General features: G+C 50.6%; 1 protein-coding gene across 7 annotated transcripts in view; it reads right to left on the bottom strand.

Annotated features, from left to right (window-relative positions):
- The window catches only part of VGLL4 (vestigial like family member 4), a 166380-nt gene that overhangs the window by 64456 nt on the left and 80852 nt on the right, over positions 1 to 21072 (bottom strand). For 2 of the 7 annotated variants that reach the window (XM_070051109.2, XM_051851712.3), the window contains exon 1: positions 11023 to 11539. The exons of 3 other annotated variants lie outside the window; for them this stretch is intronic. Coding sequence is in view for 1 of the 4 variants with exons in the window: in XM_051851712.3 (XP_051707672.2) it covers positions 11023 to 11104 (82 nt within the window). In the remaining 3 variants the exon portion in view is untranslated. Of the gene's footprint in view, positions 1 to 7372; positions 7498 to 10298; positions 10367 to 11022; positions 11540 to 21072 lie in introns of those variants that run through there. 2 more of the 7 variants (XM_089306671.1, XM_089306670.1) reach the window with 2 other exon arrangements.

Below are 21072 nucleotides of genomic sequence, written 5' to 3'. Positions count from 1 at the left end.
CGCCCCGACTGGGACTAGAACCCGGGGTGCCAGCGCCGCAGGCAGAGGATTAGCCTATTGAGCCGCGGAACCAGTTGAAAGTTTTCTTAACATACTATTAAAGCTTTCACATGACCACTGGAGCAATAAAGCATCCATTGTCGTTTGCAACAAAATGGATGAAACTGGACAACATCATACCTGGTGAAATAAGCCAGTCCCCAAAAGACAGCTAACAGAGCACCTAAAAGGTAATCTATAGAAGTGAAATTGACACTCTGAGATGTGATGACCTTGAACAGCCCTTGTCTCAACTGTTGAGTAATTTTTTCCCCTATACAATATGTTGAATTTTTTATTTAGCACAATCTTAAGTGTATAAAATTAATTAAAAATAGATCTTAGTAAAAAATAAGAACGGGAACAGGAGAGGGAGGATTAAGTAGGGTGGGAGAGCAGGTATGGTGCAGGAAGAATCACTAGGTTCCTAAAGTTATATTTATGAAATGCATCATGTTTGTATACCTTAAATAAAAGGTTTCGGGAGAGGGGGGAGAGAGACTCTCTTCTGGGAGTTGGCACTGTTGTGGGCTAAGTCTCCACCTACAGTGCCAATATCCCTTAGAGGCGCTGGTGCGAGTCTGGCTGCTCCTCTTCCAATCCAGCTCTCTGGGATGCCCTAGGAAAGCAACAAAAGATGGCCGAAGTACTTGGGCCCCTGTACCTGCATGGGAGACCCAGAAGAAACTCTGGACTTTGGATCAGCACAGCTCCAGCCATTGTAGCCATTTGGGGAGTGAACCAGCAAGTTAGAAGACCTTTCTCTCTGCTCTCCCTCTCTCTCAAAAAAATAAATAAAAATTTTTAAAAATCTATTCTGTAGTTAGAAAATAAAGCATTTAATTTTCAAGTCTGAATGTATGTACACAATCAGCTAACAGACATCAACCCCTAACACGAACACTTGCATTATCTGTAATTATCTTCTTTATTTAGCCATTTATCAACCGTCTCCTCTGCTAGAATGGAATCATCCTGAAGTCTGTTTTGCTGATAGCTCTATCCCCAGCACAGAGAACAGTGCCTGGCACACACATCAAGTATTTTCCCACAGACGCTGCGTCCAAAACCAGGCGGACAAGCAGAGCAGTTCTTCTCAGCCCACTTTCAGTACTTTTCCACAGAAACTGAACCTTAAAGAGCTTTTCCTTCTTCAACATTCATATGCCCCTTCTCCCAGCTACCTTTCCTTCCCCTGAGAGCAACATCCTAAGAATTAAGAAAGTTAACTAACCAAGTATCCTAGGGATAATCACACGGTTCAACCTTCATCTTTAATGAAAGCACTAGAGTAAATACATTCATAAGCAGATACCACTTGCTTGCTGCAAGTAAGGAGATGCAAGACGACAAGACCCCAGCACTCCAGAAGCCACAGTAAGGCGGGCGGACAGCCGAGAATGAAACACAGCAGGGCGAAGACCAGCACTGCAGTGCACGTGGCGCCAGGATAAGGTGAGCACCTCAGCACACTGAGAAGGCAGGGGTGAGGAGGGCCATGTTCTGCAAGAAGCCCTGCACCTGAAAACCACAGGAGGGGAGCAGCCCTCCTCCAAAATGCTTCAGATTTCAGAGCATTTTCCCAGACGTTGCCAGTTGAGCATTCCTAATCCAAGAACCCAAAATCTGGATTTCAAGTTTTTGGACTAGGGATGCTCAACTTGTAACAGAAGCAAGAGAAAGGGGCAGAGGGATTTCAGAGAGACACAACGGCTCACTCATGGGAAGCAGTCTGCTCACTGAAAGGGTGGGAGAAAGAAGGTAAATGGGAATGATCCTTGAGTGACATGGACAGAGCTGGGGCAGAAAGGGAGAGCCTAGAGGCGGGGGCATCTGTGGGATTTTTATAGCAATAAGGAAGAAAAGTGGTGGAGACCTAATCAAGAGAAGAGCCCTGAGACCTCTTCAACCTCCTCTATTACTGGAGTCTTGCTGGCCTTCTTGGCCAAAGCTTCCTTTACTCTCCACTCCCAATTAGCATTTCCAGCAGCAGCTTCCCCTCTGAGCTCCAGAACCACAGACCCAATTACTCGAAGACCCTTTTAACTCAGCACATCCAAAAGGACTCCTACCGTCTTACTCCAGAACCCAGTCCTCTGCTGCACTTCCTATCTGCAAACAGCAGCCTCACCTGCCCACGTGTAGAAGCTGGGAGTCTGGAAGGCACCTTAAACATCTTCTACATCGCCTCCCTCAATCCACTTCAATCCATCACTAAGCCCTATCAGGCCTCTCTCAATCCTGTCTATACCCACTTCTCTTCTCCATGATCACACCATAATCTGAGTCACTCCCATCTCTTGCCGAATCCAGCGGCACAGGTCCACATCTTCTTATTTCTGTATCATTCTTATTATCTTCCAATCTATTCCCAAAGACAGCAGCAGTTTGCTGCTGTGTGTATCAGCTTGTCTCACCCATTCACATCCTGTCAGCCACCCCTAGAAGCTCCACAAAAGCCCTACTGACTGATGCTGCTCACCAGAACAGGGCACCGCCTGACAGAACAGGCGCCAAAGCAACTAAGAATTCCAAGAATTTGTGAAGATCACCCAATAGCACAAAGACATCAAGTAAGAACTAAACATGCCCACTGAACTCATCACTAGGATGTCAGTAACCATGCCCTGAACACTGAATGGAGATGCGGGAACAGAAATCAGATGACAGCAGACTGAGGTGAACCAGACAAGGAAATAAGCAGAGAAGCGCCGACCACTTTCTTCCAACAACTCAAGTAGCAAGGAAAAACTAACAGCCAAAAGGGACACAAGATTGAAGAAAAGCCATGATTTGGTTTTAAACTTAGGAGATAGGGGTATGAGCCCATGAGGAAGAGAAAACATCAGGGAACGAAGAAGGGACACTGGGTGGGTGGGGACACAGATCAGGGCAAGTGCCGTGGCACAGTAAGTTAAGCCTTTGCTTGCTGCGTCGGCATCCCATGTGGGCACTGGTTCCAGCACCAGCTGCTCTACTTCCAATCCAGCTCCCTGCTAATAATGCACCTGGGAAAGTAGTGGAAGATGGTCCAAGTGCTTGGGCTCCTGCACCACATGGGAGTCCCAGATGAAATTCCTGGCTCCTGGCTTCGGATCACCCCAGCTCCAGCAGTTGCAGTCATCTGGGGAATGAGCCAGCGGATGGAAGACCTCTCTCTCTGTCTATAACTCTATGTCTCAAATAAATAAATAAATAAAAATCTTTTTAAAGAAAAAGAACAGATCATGCCTAAGTCGTGAAGGCCAGAAGGTTGGGACTTGTGAGCAGCCATGAAGATTGCACCTTGCACAGAGCCTGGGGAAAGAAAACAAGGATGGAGCTGGACTAAGCAGAGCACACAGATAGGAAAAGCCAACAAAGGGATGGTACATCCTCAATTTTTTTCCTCAGAGGATGTATAAGGATTCTTCCAGCTGGACAAGAAGGCCAGCACTCTACTGGACAAGATACAGATGCATGCACATTATACATACAAACATGCGTGAACACAACATACATACAAATATGTATAAACGTATCAGAGACAAATGATACGGCAATGCTTGATGCCCACTGTTACTCTAGTACTTTCCTTCACTGCATCTCTTCTCCTACCCTTATAAACCACCTTTTATTGGGATGACGCCTCTGGTAGAAAAACAGCTCCTGCTCTGGTCTCCAACACTGGTGGGAACTGCTCTGGATACTGAATGTAGCAGGTCAGTGCAGGAAAAGCTGTAACCGGTTATATGCTGAGGACACCTAGTGTCCTCCACCCTTTCTAACCTCCATTCAGGAGGGCCTGGGGCAGCTGCTATGCTGTATGCTCTGGGCAACAGCACCAGATCGCGTTCAGCAGTGGTTCTAAGCACCAGCAAGGAGGACTCAGTTTCTCAGCAGGAAAGTAAAACAAAGGTTCTTTGTGGGGTCAGCCAGTAGTTTATCAGTTAGTTATGAGAAACAAGAAGAAGAACAAAAGAAAACGGGTAAAGGAAAAGCTGCTGACATTAAAATAAAACTTTACATTCAGCCCTTGTCACTTTAACGGTGCTGCCACATAATAGAAGATGTGTTTATTTTCAAAAAGGGGGAAATGTCCAGAAATCTGCACTCATCACTCCCTTAACTATTACCAGGGAAGGAGGACACTCAGCCCAGCTGGATTATGGGTAGTGTAAACAGCTTTGCTAAACTGCCTGGCAGAGCACATGTGCATGGGACCACTGCATTCTGGAACCCACTCCATGAAAATCAAGTCGCCGGCCAAGAAGAATTAACAGGAAACTATTTTCATGCAAAGCAGACATAAAATAAAAATCAAGGGCAATCCATGTGGCTAATTCCTTTTCATTCATGATTTTAGACTGTGTAGAAGACAGTGCTGTTGCAGATCCCTGTTGCTGTCTCTGTATACAGCGTAGAGCACTGTCTGAATGCTGAAGCAACTAAAGCTTGTTCCGTGTATTCAAAAGTCCCTGCTAGGGCCAGTGCCACGGCTCACTAGGCTACTCCTCTGCCTGCGGCGCCAGCACCCCGGGTTCTAGTCCCGGTTGGGGTGCCGGATTCTGTCCCGGTTGCTCCTCTTCCAGTCCAGCTCTCTGCTGTGGCCCGGGAAGGGAGTGGAGGATGGCCCAAGTGCTTGGGCCCTGCACCCCATGGGAGACCAGGAAGAAGCGCCTGGCTCCTGGCTTCGGATTGGCGCAGCACCGGCCGTAGCGGCCATTTGGGGAGTGAACCAACAGAAGGAAGACCTTTCTCTTTCTCTCTCTCACTGTCTAACTCTGCCTGTCCAATAAAATAAATGAATAAAATAAAAATACAAAGTCCCTGCTTTACATACAAAGAAATTTGGCAGTGCAACAAAGTTGACTTGGACCAAGTCTCCGCTTGTAAGCAAATTGCTTCTTGATGCAGAACCAAAGCTGCTGTTCAGACCAATTCACACCGGGTATCTCCCACCCATGCTCACTCTGCACTCTCCCAAAAGCAGCAGTTTCTTACACACAATTTTCCACTACAGCACAGGTGATGGAGACCTTCCACAGATGGGGAAGAAGGTCAACTAAATAGGAAGGGGGGGGCACGGAGGCAACTCAGGCTGAAGAATCCTCAGCTCAGTTTAATGAGAAGTGGAGCAGTAGTGACTAAGAAGGAAGGCTGGGGCATCTGCCTCAATTCTCCACCCACACCCCCTCACACGTGCCCACCCGCCCACACACACACACAACCCCATACCCACACACCTACCCACCCACCCACACCATACCCATCCCCCACACATACACCCAACCACACATACACCCACACACACACACACACTCTCTCTCTCTCTCTCTCAGATAAGCTGACTTCATGCGGAAAAGCAAACCTCTTGGGACGTGTCCATCACTTTAGAACACATGATGTGAAAAAGACACAAAAGATGGCGTACAAGGCAACTCCAGCTGCACAGGACTCAAACACATAAAATGGAGGTGCTTTGTGTACCTATAAACTACACATGGCTGTGTCTACTTCCCAGTACGTACAGTATACTTCCTAGCACAGCACGCCAGAGATACAGCACCCTGACACACTGCTCGGCAGACTGCAGGCATCCCACGTGTAACAGAACGGACTCCAGCTGACAAGTGGGGAGTCCTCACCAATTCCAGTCTGTTAGGCTCACAGCCTCCCTTGCAAACACAAGGGTGAAATGTTAAGAGTCTGGAAAGATTATACATATAAATAGCAACAAACTGAAAACAGTTTATCACTGGTAAGTAAACGTTTTTTTTCAACTAAGACTGATTCAAATGATTAGGATTAAAATACTCTATCTATAGCATCCTGAACTGAAAACAATCTGTAGAACTGAGGGCTGACATAGTGGCAGCGGATTAAGAGGCCACTTTTGAGACCAGGGTTATATCAGAACATCAGTTCCGGTATCCACTTCTGATCCAGCTCCCTGCTGGTGTGCCTGGGAAAGCAGTGGAAAATGACCCAAGTGTTTGGGTCCCTGCCACCCAACAGGGAGACCCAGATGGAGTTCCTACCTCCTGGCTTTGGCCTGGCCAAGCACCAGGTGTTGCAACCATCTGGGAAGTGAACCAGCAGATGGAAGATCTATCTGCCTGTCTCTCCTTTTGCCTTTCAAATAAATAAAGCAATCTCAGGGTAAAAAAAAAAAAATCCCTTTAAAAATTTAGAAAAGGCAAGACAGCAAAGCAAACTTACAGAAATAACTCTGTAGAATTTAGCAAAATACATACCATTCAAACATTCAGGAGAGAGGAAGCCCATGCAAACAGATAAAGTAAAATCATTTTCATTTTCAGGTCCTGCTTTCAAAATAAGCACCATGGTATGCACCATGGTACATGTGTGTGTTGTGTGTGTGTGTGTGTTTTGTGTTTTAGGGGGAGGGGCAGTACCCTAACGTGAGTTCTTTGAAAAATAAAAGCGGAATTGGGGGTGAATGGATTACTTAGTACTACAAATTTAATTTGCTAAGCAAAGCTAAAAAAACAGTTACGAGGACTGCTGGTGTGTCACAGTGGGTTAAATCACTGCCTGTGACACCAGCGTCCTAATTGGGCACCTGTTCGAGGCCCAGCTGCTCCACTTCTGATCTAGCTCCCTGCAATGTGCCTGGGAAAGCAGCAGAAGATGGCCCAAGTGCTTAGGTCCCTGTCACCCATGTGTGAACCTGGGATAAAGCTCCTGGCTTTGGCCTGGTCCAACCCTGACAGTTGCAGCCATTTGGGGAATGAGCCAGCAGATGGAAGGCTGACAGAGCTCTCTCTCTCTCTCTCTCTCTCTCTCTCTCTCTCTGTAACTCTGCCTTTCAAATAAATAGGTAAACTTTTTTTTAAAGTTACCATGAACTAAAATATACAATGCAGATATCATTAAATACAATTCACCACTGAATAAATGTCAGACAGAGAGATCAAACAGTCAGAAACACTCCCTACATCTGCATACAACTGATTTCTTTACAACAAAACCTACTTTTCTGCAACACCCTCAAAGGCCCGGGTCCTTCTGGTGGGTGACCAGCAAAAACTGCAGTACATCTGTGCAGCACGTTTTCAAAAGTCACCACACAACCACAATCCATGCACCCTGGGAACACAGAACAATCAGGGAGGGGAGAAGGAAGGAAAAGAAACCTGCCTTCCCACCCGAGCCAAGCACAGGCTCCAAAAGATAAACAGCCAAAGAAAATAATCCTTCAAGAAGGGGGTTGAGAAACAAGGGAGGGGCTCTGGCAGGACGGAGGGCGGCACGGCACCTCCAAGCACAAGGCTGTCAGACGAAACACAACGCAACTGGGTCTCCCAGAAAGCAGTGCTCCGGCGCTCACCTGGGCCATGCCGTCAAGGCTCTTCCCACTGCCCGCACCTCCCCTGCCAGTAGACAATTCACATCAAACAAATCACAGCTGTTCCCAAGGAGGCCCTCCTGGATCCCAAGTGGTCTGCAGGGCTGGGGACACATGACTCTCCTCTCTGGCCTTTTCACCTCTGCAGGACTTTGCCCCCTGAGCTCATCAGACAAAAAAACAATTGAAAGCAGGGCTCCACCGAAACAAACGCCAACCCCTGTGAGGCCTCAGTCCCCACGCAGGGAGTCGTGTGTGCACGTCCCTGCCGACTCCACAAGCTCACTTAAGTGCAGCCTGTGAGCGAACAAGTGCTAATTATGCTCAAAAACAGTGAACGGTTCTATAACGTGTGGAACTCAGAATACTCTTAAGCTTTAAGACCAATCACAATATACAATTTATCCTTACTCTCTTCCAATATAAACTATGCTTTTAAATTAAAAGGAGAGAATTCTACCAAATTACATACTAATGGCCCTTAACTTGTAATTAAAGAATCACTAGCAGCAGCGTAAGCCACAGCCGAGTGCACATTTATTAGACCCTAAGTTCTGAGCACTGAGGAACTGGGTGAACCTGAGTGTAGCTGTCAGCCATCTTGAGAAAAGCTAATGGCCAGCCCTGCTCCCAGGAGCTTACTCTGGGCACTGGCATGCCCACAGGGCCACCAGCTCCTTACCTGCACAGTCAGAAAATAGGAAACCAAACCCAAGTGCCAAGGCAGAAAGAGAGGCAAACTCCAACGAGGCCGCTCACCTGGAGGCACCATTACCTACTCCTTCCTGGGCAGCACCACGGCCTCCACTTGGACCAGCGGGTGGCTTCCAGGCAATGAGGAACCAAACGAAGATTCAACTTGTGCTGTAACCCAGCACATAATCCCATGCGGGGGTTGTGCAGGCACACAGAGCAGACCACGTCCCTAACATTAAGAAGCGAATAAGTAATGAAGGAGACAAGACACGCGCTAATTTATAGAAGAGAACCAGCACCGTCACAACCGCTCGGCCCCAAGTGCAGCTTAGCTCCTCAACACTTTCTGAACACACTTCTCCAGCCCTCAGTCGCCTTGGCGAAAACAAGGCAAAGGTATGAGATGATGTCGGAGGCCCTGGATAGCTCTGCAGCAGGCTGATAATTACAGAACACAAGACATCATGTCATTAAATGCTAAATTATACAGTAATGACTGCAACCACCGCTGGAGAAACTGTGCTTTTGTGTGTGTGTGAGTGTATGTGTGTGTGTGAGTCAGCCTTCATTTTAAGCCACTTCCTTAGAGCCCATCAGGCACTGCGCTGCGACCAGGGGAGGCAGCGGTCACTAAGAACCCTGCCTGCAGGAGGCTTCCACCCATCCAGTGGGGCTCGGAGTTCAGAGGGGAAAATAAGGGCTGGGAGTGGGCCTGTGACTTTCCTGTGGAGACAGAGAGAGCACTGGGCCATCAGAGCACACGAGTGCAACCGTCCATGAGGGCAGGAGGCGAGGACAAGTGGTTACCCTGGAGCGCAGTGGTGATGACGGGGGAAGGAGGCGAGGACGAGTGGTTACGCTGGAGCCTCAGAACAGCCGTATCAGCAAGCTCAGTTAAGCCCATGGCTGGTCCTGAGCAAAGGTAGCTAGTTTCCAGAAGTTGGCCACACTGAGATTCTTCCTACCCTTCACCTACTTTCCCCACCTACACCCATCAGGCCCCAGCCCAAATCTACTACTTTAGGGTACACTGTGCCCTTGTCTTTTCAGTTCAGCTTGCAGGGAGCAGTCACCAAGCAGGTGGTCCACAGCCCTACCTTCCACTCGGGGTTCTCAAGCTGCAGGGGAGTCAAGAAAGATGGCGCAGACGAGTGGCTTCTACTGCAGGACCAACCTGTGTCAGGTGCGACTAACCAGCCGACACAGTAAGAAAAGTCAACCCTCCACTTCTTAATTTTCAGAAGTGCATATGCCCCCTATGTGTCCTGACAACGCTGGAACCTGGGCCCTAATGGATACCAAGCGTCGCCCACCAACGGTAGCTTCCACTTCCAATTCACTTGCCTGGACGCCAGGGAGCTGAACTGTGGAAAACGCATCCGCTCAAGTAATAGATCTTCAAGAAGAACAGCAACTGCTCCCACCTCTCCTGCCCCCAAATCCTATTTATGCCCGTCCTCAAAACCTCCTTCCGAGTCCAGACCAGATGTGTGCAATGTTTACACTGAGGAGACCACCAGGACGTAAACAACTCACTATAAACACACTCGGAATTCTGCTGCGCTTTTCTTCATTTCCTGTGTACTTATTTTGGTGTTAAAATAATGTTAACTTTCTTAATAAGGAAAATAGAAGCAGATGTTTAAGCCGAACAGACTATAGGCTATTATCCACCAAATCGGCTCAACTTTCAAAAATCAGAGTCTGTTCCTCCCGAGTCAGGAGGGAAAGGAGATGGGACTACTCTCCCGAACGTCCCGTTGAACGTCACTGACTACACTGCGATAAGCCATCGACGGCAGGCTTGCCTCTACCAACGGCAGACATAAAAAATTAATCTGGTATCGATTTCCTAACCATCCTTCTTCCAGTCCTCTCTTGGGCTCATCATTAGGCTTTGTTTTTAAAATATCGTATTACGTGTTAACAAAGACAATGCAACAGAAACCACCTTAGAAGTCTTGGTTTCTTGTTCAGTGGGTACATGATCTTTAAAAACTGACGGCAGCGTGTTAACTGCACAGGAAAGCAGCCCAGCCGTGGACAAAAATCGGACTTTTAATGAGCGAGTTCAGAAACAAGATGACCCTGGGCCCAGCAGATTCAAAGAAAGCAATTCGCCAAAGTTCCCCGAACTGGAACGAGGCGGAGTGGAAAAGAGAGGTCCTTAAAAATAAAGGAACACATAGAACTTTAGATGTGAGACCCCTACCCACAGATTTGGATGAAACAGCAACTTCGGTGCGATCTTCCCTCTGAGGAGGAGAGCTAAGTTTTCAACCCACAGGAAGCAGGCCTGACATTTCCACCAGAAAAACACGGCGACCCGACACCCCTCCCCCCAGCCAGGGTCAGCGTTTTCCTCCTCCAGCAGAAACGGGGAGTTCGCGGGCCGAGCGCTCGGCCGGCCCGCCGCGGCCCCGCGGGCCATGGCCCCTTCTCCCGGGCGCACGTCAGCTCCGGGCCGCCGAGCAGAGCAGCCGAGCAGGCCGGGGAGCCGCCCCGCCGCCCCGCCGCCTCCCGGGGCTGCACAGGAAGCGGGAGGCCAGACAAAGGGCCGGCCTGTGCCCTCGCGGGCGCCCGCGTCGTGCGGGGCGCGGGGCCGGCGCGCGGCCCTCCTCCGGCTGCCCGAAGCCGCGTTCCAACTTCTCCTCGCGCCCCACGAAGAAAATGCCAAGGAAACAAACAAAACACACACACACACACACACACACACACACACACACACACGGGGGGGGGTGCTTCGGGAGTTAAACATTTCAGGACGCCGCAAGCCGAGAGAAAGCAAAGTTAAGAAAAAGAAGGCACCAGAGCGCGTCCGCGTCTCCCCGGCCGCCGCGGCCCCAGGCCGGGACCCGGACCGACCCGGCGCGCACGCACCCCGCACCCCGCCGCCTCTGCGGCCACTCCCCGGCCGCCGGGCCGCCGACACCCACCTTCGTAGCACAGAATGCCGATGCTGTTGTTCATCTTGTCCAGGTACTGGTAGTTCAACAGGTCCATCTTCATCAATAGCATTTATCGGGCTCGCAAAGAAAACCAGCTCTCCGCGCTCGCCCCCGACAGGGAAAAGTTTCCAAACAATCACTTGTTGCTGACGGAGGAGCTCCTGGCTCTTTTTGCTTAAACCGCACAGGGACGGAGGCCCGGCCTCGGAAGCGCACAACAAAACAAAACAAAACAAAACCAAAAAAGCCAAAAACCAAAACGGAGAGGGGGGACACGCGCCCGAAAACCCCCGCCCTCACACGACACCCTCGCAGCGCGGGCGGCCGACCCTCACTCGGGCATGCGGAGAGCGTCTCGGCGCTCTCTACGGGGCCGCGCGGCGCGCGGAGGCAGGGGCAGAGGCCTGAAAACGGCGACCCCGCAGCGCATCGCCCAGGACAAAGCCCCGCTGCCCTCGCTCACAGCCCGCTGCGAGCCGACTGCGCGGACATCCTGGCCACGCTCGCGGGGACGCGTCCGCGCCGCGGCCTCCTCCCGCCGGCGCGCGCGTGCGCACTGGCGCCCGGCGGGCCGCGAGCGCGAGCGCACGGCGTCAGGCCCGGCGCGGGGCCGAGCGCGGGGCCGAGCGCGGGGCCGAGCGCGGGGCCCGCGAGGGGGGCCCGGGCAGAGCGGCCTGACAGGAAGCGGCCGGGCCCCTGCAGGACCGTGGGAGGAGAAAGTTAAGCCCCGGAAGTTTCTTTCTTTTTTTCCAGGAGCTGAGTGTAAAGTAAAAAAAAAAAAAGAAAAAGGATAGAGGAAAGAAAGGAAAAAGACATCCATCATGGAAGCGCACTGAAATTTTCGGCCAACTTCACTTAGGGGTTTTGCAAGCCCGAAGGGCTTGGCTTTGGTGTAGAGCTACACAAGGCGTCTTTGTTTCTTTTTTAAGAACGTCTCCTGCGGCCTGCGTGCACTGCAGCTGTCCGCGGCGTGGACGCCCGTCTGTAATCGGCTGACCGGGCAGTGCGACGCGGGCTCACGGGCGAGCCCACCGTCCTCTGGCGGGCGGGCGGGCGGCAGGGCTTCTAGGAGCCCACTCCCCGTCACCGCCAGCGCCCACCCCCCAAACTGGCGGACTCAAAGCTTCTGGAACCTTCTCCCAGCGGGTGGGCGGCTGGCGCCCTCTCCCAGTTATAACTCGCTGTCCCCCAGCGGGTGGGCGGCTGGCGCCCTCTCCCCGTTAGAACCCGCCATCTCCCAGCGGGTGGGCGGCTGGCGCCCTCTCCCAGTTAGAACCCAGCGGGTGGGCGGCTGGCGTCCTCTCCCAGTTAGAACCCGCCACCCCCCAGCAGGTGGGCAGCTGAGGCCCTCTCCCAATTAGAACCCGCCATCCCCCAGCGGGTGGGCGGCTGGCGCCCTCTCCCAGTTAGAACCCGCCATCCCCCAGCGGGTGGGCGGCTGGCGCCCTCTCCCAGTTAGAACCCAGCGGGTGGGCGGCTGGCGCCCTCTCCCAGTTAGAACCCAGCGGGTGGGCGGCTGGCGCCCTCTCCCCGTTAGAACCCAGCGGGTGGGCGGCTGGCGCCCTCTCCCCGTTAGAACCCAGCGGGTGGGCGGCTGGCGCCCTCTCCCAGTTAGAACCCAGCGGGTGGGCGGCTGGCGCCCTCTCCCCGTTAGAACCCAGCGGGTGGGCGGCTGGCGCCCTCTCCCAGTAGAACCCGCCATCCCCCAGCGGGTGGGCGGCTGGCGCCCTCTCCCCGTTAGAACCCGGGAGCTCTGCCGGAGGCACAGCAGCCCTTGGCTTTTCCGCACGTGGGAACCTTGAGGGACAGTTTTATCTGCGCGCATGGTTCCGGCGGTGGCACCACCAGCAGCCCAGGCCTGGAGCTGGCGCTGTGGCGCGCGTGCGGAGTGCGTGCGGGGTTAGGCCGCAGGCTGCAGAGCCGGCATCCCTTAGAACTCCTGGTCCAGTCCCGACTGCTCCACTTTCCGTCCAGCTCCCTGCTAACGCCACCTGGAGAGGCATCAGAAGGTGCCAGTGCTTGGGCCCTCGCCACCCAGGTTGGAGACCTGAAGAAGCGCCTGGTGCCACGTCTGCCTGGCCCAGCTCTGGCCATTGGGGCTATTAAGAAAGTGAGGCAACGGGTGAAGCCTTGTCGCTCCCTGTTTCAAACAAACAAATCAATCTTTTAAAAAAGGGGGTGGGGTAGCCTAGGGCTTCTTTTCAGGATTCTTCAAGCATGGAGGAGTGGGCCGTATTTAAATGGATAACCTCACAGGATGGCTTGTGTGCTAAAAATCTAGCAAGAGGGCCGGCTTCGTGGCACAGTGGTTAAAGCCAGGGCATGCCACATGTGCGTGCTGGTTCAAGTGCCCAGGGTGGCAACCGCTCCACTGCGCATCCACTTCCCCTAATGTGCCTGGGAGATAGCAGAGGATGGCCCAAGTGCTTGGTCCCTGCCAGGAAACCAGGATGGAGTTCCTGGCTCCTGGCTTCCATGCGGCCCAGCTCCAGCTGTTGTGGCCATTTGAGAATTTTTTTTTTTAAGATATATTTATTTATTTGAAAGAGTTACACAGAGAGAGAAGGAGAGGCAGAGAGAAAGAGAGGTATTCCATCCACTGGCTCACTCCCCAATTAGCTGCAACGGCTGGAGCTGCACTGATCCGAAGCCAGGAGCTTCCTTTGGGTCTTCCCACGCGGGTGCAGGGGCCCAAGGACTTGGGCCATCTTCTACTGCTTTCCCAGGCCATAGCAGAGAGCTGGATCAGAAGTGGAGCAGTCAGGACTCGAACTGGCACCCATATGGGATGCTGGCACTGCAGGCAGAGGCTTTACCCATATGCCACAGCGCCGGCCCCCATATGAGAAGTTAAGCAGTTGATAGAATATCTCTGTCTCCTCACCCTATCACTCTGCCTTTCAAATAAAATAAAACCTTAAAAAAAGAAAATACAACAAGAGTTGCATTTGGGGTAACAGGCACATTTGGGACAAGTTGTTCTAACCAAACATTACTTGCAAATTCCCATGACACCCAAATATTGCTGTCGTCACTACTGCAGTAGTAATTGGGTTACAGCAGCCCAAGTAAGCAACAGAAGAACAAATATTTCAAAAGCTTCCCTTTAAAAGGATCTTCACTGATGCCACATTGCATCTGGTAGATCTGAAGAAGCTGCACTGAAAGATACCAACAATAGTAATTAAAATACCTAGCTGTGGCCAGGGAGTGCAGTGGAGGATGGCCCAAGTGCTTGGGCCCTGCACCCCATGGGAGACCAGGAAAAGCACCTGGCTCCTGCCATCGGATCAGCGCGGTGCGCTGGCCGCGGCGGCCATTGGAGGGTGAACCAACGGCAAAGGAAGACCTTTCTCTCTGTCTCTCTCTCTCACTATCCACTCTGCCTGTCAAAAAATAAATAAATAAATAAATAAAATACCTAATGGTAGGAACGCCCCTTGTGGTGCAGCAGGTTAAGCCACAGCCTGCGGCGCTGGCATCCCCTATGAAAGCACTGCTTCGACTCTTGGTTGCTCCACTTCCAACCCCGCTTCCTGCTAATGCACCTGGAAAGGCAGAAGTTGGCCCAAGTACATGGGCCCCTGCCACCAGAGTAGGAGACCAGGATGGAGTTCCTGGCTCCTGCCTTCAGCCTGGTCCAGCCCTGGCTGTTGTGGCCATTTGGGAAGCAAACTAGTGGATGGAAGATTCTCTCTCTGGTACTCTGACTCTCAAATAATTTAAAAACCAAAAATCTTAACATGTCTAATAATGATATTTGGCAGGGGAGGTTGGAAGAAAATTCTTACAAGGTCTAGTACATACAAATTGCTCTGAAAACAAGTTTAATAGCTTTAGGTGTCAGATTCAAATTCATCCAGTAGTTTTGGACAAGTACTAGCTGTGCTGGGTTCTTTCACCTAAATTCTCCATCAGAAAACTTGGCACACCATCAGCATATCATAGAATGGGGGGAGAGCTGACTGCACCTGAGGCTGTGTCCCAGAGTGATGTGAGGGTGGCAGCCCACGGCTGTGGCTTTTACAGGGCCCCAGGAGACCCTGTAAGGTGATACCCCTTGCCTCCATACTGCATTTGATACGCTTGCTTTCAGGAGTGTTTAAAAATACATAGCGGATCTGAGCACAGTGATTGCTAACTTCCCTTTAATGACTCGGCATCACTGCCAGCAGTGGTCTCCAGAGGGCCTGGGCACTTTCCGGTGCATCGACCCGCCCGCTACCTTGCCTGCGTTTCCGTGAGGCGCTGGCGGGTACAGCCAAGTCCCATGCTGAAGTACCTGCGTCTGATGACTAGCTGTGGCTCCTGATGCCAGCTTCCTGCCAACACAGACCCTGGCAAACAGCTGGTGATGGCTCAAGTAATTAGGTTCCTGACTTCCACGAGGGGAAACCTGGATTGAGTTCCCGGCCCTTGCCTCTGGCCTGGCCTAGCCCAATCCCTGCTGTGGCGGGCATGAAGGGAGAGCTCTGTCTCCATCTCTGCCTTACAAATTTAAAAATATGCATATATACAAATGTACACACATAAATAAAACAATCTGGCATCAATTCCCAGGCCCCAGCTGCACCCTCCTCTCTGAGCCGGGAGACTGCCACAGTGTGGACCATGAAGAGGCTGTCACCAGTCCGAGAGAGAGAGAGAGAAGCTGAGAACCAGCAATTGGAAATTTTTATAGTGCTAGGAAAGACTAATTTTAAGTCTCAAGTATGAACAATTAAAAAAAATAAAGGGTGTATTTTTTTCATATTTCTAGCTATTGAGTTTCACTGCGTTTTACAAGGTATTAATCTGCCACAAAGTCTGAAACAACAAACAAGCAAACAAGAACTTGGTTTCCATGGGGAAGCCCTATGTGGCAACAGCAGCTCTCTGCAGCGGGAGAAGCCCTCCGTGGCTGGCCCAGGCCGTCCACCCCAGCTCCTCACAACTTTCACCAAGTGCTTTCCCCCCACCAGTCACATGGCCTTGCTCCTCAGGACACGTCTGCACGTCCACCCTGCATGGGAGCTTCTCCAGCCTGTCCTGTGACACCCCCTGGGTCCCATCCTCCCACCCCTCACCCCTTCCCCTGTACTATCCGTTCACCACACACCTGCTCTCACCCTAACCAGTCCAGGTGTTCAGAGCAAGGGCTATGCCTTCTTAGCCTGTTCAAGGTCAGTCTGTTACATGGTAGGTCAATAGTAAATACCTGTTGATTAAAATCAGCAAGATTAAAACATCTAGGGGCAGAGTCGTAGCCCACTGGGTGATGCCACCACTTGGGGTGCCTGGGATCAAATCCCGTCTCCGCTTCCAATTCTAGCTTGGGCAGCAGATCACGGCCCAAGTATGGGTTCCTGCCACTCCCATGAAAGACAGGTGGAGTTCCTGCTGCCTGGCTTTGGCTTTGCCCAGCCCAGGCTATTAAGGGCCTCTGGGGAGTGAACCAGCAGATGGGTCTCAGCCTCTCTCTCTCTCACGTATATAAATAAATAAATCTTGGGGGAAAAAAACCCACATCTAAGAGGCAGACTCTCCATCTGCCCCCTCCTCACTGCTGGCATACCTGGATGATACGGCTCCATGTGAAATGTCCATCAACACCTCTTAGGGACCACAGATCCTTACCTGTGAGGACCATCTGGATTCCAACTATACCTCAGGGCACCATCCAAAAGAAAATCCAGGGGCCAGTATTGTGGCACAGCGGGTTAAGCCACCACCTGCAGCACCAGTATCCCATATGGGCACTGGTTCATGTCCCAGCGCTCTGGGCTAATGTGCCTGCAAAGGCAGCAGTGCTTGGGCTGCTACACCCACATGGGGGACCGGAAGAAACTCCTGGCTCCTAGCTTTGGCCTTGCCTAAATGCGGCCATTTGGGGACTGAAGCAGTGGATCAAAGACCCTTCTCTATCTCTCCCTCTCTGTAACTCTGCCTTTCAAATAAATAAATCTTAAAAAAAAAAAAAATCCAAATTCTTGGAAACTGTCAATTCTTCTTAAACTGATCTTAAGGCCAATACAGTCATAACTTAAAAACCAAAAGACTAGTTTTTAAGGAAAATCTGAAAGACTTTCAAATTGTTTTATGTTTCTGTTTGTTTTTCTTATTTATTTGAAAAACACAGAGAAAGACAGTGGTCTCCCATTTTCTGGTCCCTTCCCCAAATGCCTGCAACATGAGGCTGAAGCTAGAATCCAGGAGTTCCAATGGGGGTGGCAGGGCTGCACTTCTGCCATCACCTGCTACGTCCCAGTCGCTGCACCGGAAGGAAGCCGGGTACAGGAGTGGAGCCAGGACTCAAACCCAGACACTCCAACGTGGCACGCAGGTGCCCCAAATGGCATCTTCCCACTAAGCCCATGCCTGCCCCCAGGTTCTGAATTTTACCCACCGCTCCCCAACCCACACCAACAAAAAAGATAGAAACAGCTAATTTGTTAAAAAAAAAAATCTAGAAATTTGACCTATCAGGTATTTGAAGCATGAGTAAACAACATTTATGGGTTTTTACTGGGTACTAGGTACAAAATATGCAGCATTTTTTAATAAAGAGATTTCTAAGATTTTTTTAAGAGATTTATTTATTTATTTGAAAGGCAGAGTTACAGAGAGGGAAAGAGAAAGACAGAAATCTTCCATTGACAAGATCACTCCTCAAATGGCTGCAATGGCCACATGGGATGCCGGTGCCACAGGTGGCAGCTCTACCCACTACACCACAGTGCCTGCCCCAGAACAGATAACATTAAACACAAAATCTCATATATAAGAATCAGAAATCCGGCTGGCGCCGTGGCTCACTTAGCTAATCCTCCGCCTGCGGCACCGGCATCCCATATGGGTGCCGGGTTCTAGTCTTCCAGTTCAGCTCTCTGCTGTGGCCCGGGAGGGCAGTGGAGGATGGCCCAGGTGCTTAGGCCCCTGCACCCACATGGGAGACCAGGAAGAAGCACCTGGCTCCTGGCTTCGGATCGGCACAGCGCCGGCCATAGCGGCCATTTGGGGAGTGAACCAACGGAAGTTAGACCTTTCTCTCTGTCTCTCTCACTGTCTGTAGCTCTACTTGTCAAATTTTAAAAAAAGAAATCAGAAATCCAGGCCACTGGGCAAGAAGTAGATCATAAAACAAACGTCGGGGCCAGTGCTGTGGCATAGCGAGCAAAGCCACCACCTGCAGTGCTGGATCCCATACGGGCGCTGGTTCGAGTCCTGGCTGCTCCACTTCTGATCCAGCTCTCCGCTATGGCCTGGGAAAGCAGTAGAAGATGGCCCAGGTGTTTGGGTTCCTGCACCTGCCTAGGAGACCCAGAAAAAGCTCCTGGCTCATGGCTTCAAATCAGTGTAGCTCCGGCCGCCACAACCATCAGGGAATGAACCATCAGAGAGAAGACCTCCCTTCTCTCTCATTGCCTCTGCCTCTTTATAACTCTGCCTTTCAAATAAATAAATGAATATTTTTTAAAAAATATAAATGTCAATGGGCAAAGAGGTTATGTGGTAAAGAACCCAAATAGAGCCACACCTTATATCATACACCAAAAATAAGTAGAAATGCTCTAAAGCATGGGTGGCGGGCCACTTGTTTGTCAAGGGTCATGTGAATATTTATAACACCATTTGTGGGCCACACAAAATCATCAACCTAAAAATTAGCCCGATGGAGGCCAGTGTTGTGGCACAGTGGGTAAAGCCTCTGCCTACGACACCAGCATCCCATATGGGCACCAGTTCCAGTTCCATTTCCAATCCAGCTCCTGCTAATGGCCTGAGAAAAGCAGCAGAAGGTGGCCCAACTGTTTGGGCCCCTGCCACCCTTGTGAGAGACCTGGATGAAGCTCCTTATGGGAGTGACTACTGGGTGGAAGACAGATTCCCTCTCTCTCTCTGTAACTCTTTCAAGTAAATAAATAAATCTTTAAAAATAAATACATATTTCTAAAGTGAGAAGCAAACAGCAGTACATTTTCTAAAAACTATTCAACCTAATTAATAATCTAAGAAATTAAGTGATTTTTCCATCTGCCAAATTAACAGAAAGATTTTACTCAACCATGTGGATCACTGAGGGAGGCCAGAGGAATTTGTGTCTGCCACTAGAGATGATGTAACAGACAAGTCTGTTCTACAGAGCTCTGGCACACACATCAAACCATTCCTGCCACTCTCCTTGCATTGAACACTGCTTCCAGTCTGCTGTCTTAGGAAAACAGTAAGATCTAGTCATAAAGTTGCATTAAGATGGGGCCGGCACCATGGCACAGCAGGTAAAGCCACTGCCTACAGTGCCAGCATCCCATATGGGCACCAGTTCAAGTCCCAGCTGCTCCACTTCTGATCCAACTCCCTGCCAATGTGCCTGGGAAAGCAGCAGAAGATGGCCCAAGTGCTTGGGCCACTGCACCCATGTAGGAGACCCAGAAAAAGCTCCTGGCTCCTGATCAGCTCAGTTCTTGCTGTTGTAGCCATGTGGAGAGTGAACCAGCAGATGGAAGACCTCTCTCTACCTTTAAATAAATACGTAAATCTTTTTTAAAAAAATTCACAAGTCAAAAAAAAATCAGAGAATGCCTTAAAACCACAGCTTCTGGATGACAGAATATTACACAGCCATTACGACACCTTCAACAAAACAGTGACAGTCAGAAAAGCAGTGCTGTGTCCTGCTGTGTACAACTTAACGTCTCGTCCCAAAAGGCTCTATCACCGAGAGACGTAACAGCCGTGCTTGTTTGTGCCAATACGTCTACGATGTTTTCCCGATAACAAGACTGCCTAATGGTGCAACTTTCTGAATGCATCCGTCATTAACTGTCACATGACTAGACCCTATGACGACACATATGTGAACTGAAAACAGGGTAAATGATCAGAAACAGGGTAAAAGATCACAACGCTCTTCAAAGAGTTCACAGAGATCCCTGCTGTGGAAAAACACAGCACGAAGTCTGAAAGCTTTCGCACCACCAAAATACATTCTTGATTCCACTTCTCTGGGACTTTTTCGAAATACCCTCATGCATACACTACACACCATCTTGTGTATGTATTTGTGAGTGTATACACATAAATGGGAGGTGGCAAGAGCATACACATACATTAGAAAGACTGGGAAGTTTGGGGCCAGCGCGGTGGCGTATCTAGTAAAGCCACTGCCTGCAGTGCCAGCATCCCATATGGGCACCAGTTCAAGTCCTGGCTGCTCCACCTCCGATCCAGCTCTCTGCTATGGCCTGGAAAAGCAGTAGAAGATGGCCCAAGTCCTTGGGTCTCTGCACCTGCCTGGGAGACCCGGAAAAAGCTCCTGGCTCCTGGCTTCAGATCAGCGCAGCTCGGGACTCTGCGGCCAATTAGGGAGTGAACCAGCAGATGGAAGGCCTCTCTCTCTCTCTTTACCTCTACCTCTCTGTAACTCTGCTTTTCAGATAAATAAATTTAAAAGAAAGAGGGGGGGAGGGGAGGGAAGGGGGGAGGGAGACTGGGAAGTACACCGACATCTTCACAGTGCTCCTCTGCCTACCAGGTGTTTCCATACTTCCCCTGCATTTCCAAATACAACCACATAGAATATTTTTCTTAAATATAATAATAAGGTGGGGGTGAGGGTAATGCACGAGAGAATATTTCCCAGCAAGAGCAAAGCCCGGATCGTATCTATCTTACTTTGAAAAACCAAGACCTCTTCTTTTACTTAAATCCTAACAACCAAAGGAAATACAAATTCGAACATTCATTTAGACCTTTGGAGGATCCAGAGCGCTCAAGGCGAGGTATGTGCTCTGCAGAGCAGAGCTGACAGGACAGCTGTTTGCCTAAGCTTCTAGCACCGTTTGTCCTCTCCAGTGTCTGGATTGTCACATGTCAGTATCAGTTCCCCAAGCGAGATCATCAACACTTGCAGAGGAGGACAACAGGCCTTACTCTTCCGTGTGAAACCCTCCACAGCACATGTTAAGAGCTGCACGCACGGTCCTCACGAAGGCGTGTCCGCGTCTTTGTGGAATAAGGATGGCAGGATGGCCAGAGAAGAGCTCAGGCTCACGACTG

The sequence above is a fragment of the Oryctolagus cuniculus genome, chromosome 10 (genome assembly GCF_051225735.1).
Source record: "Oryctolagus cuniculus isolate XC-2025 breed Fujian yellow rabbit chromosome 10, ASM5122573v1, whole genome shotgun sequence".
NCBI classification, from domain to species: Eukaryota; Metazoa; Chordata; class Mammalia; order Lagomorpha; family Leporidae; genus Oryctolagus; species Oryctolagus cuniculus.
The sequence above is the reverse complement of the archived record's forward strand: the minus strand, read 5'-3'. Positions and strand labels throughout refer to the sequence as shown.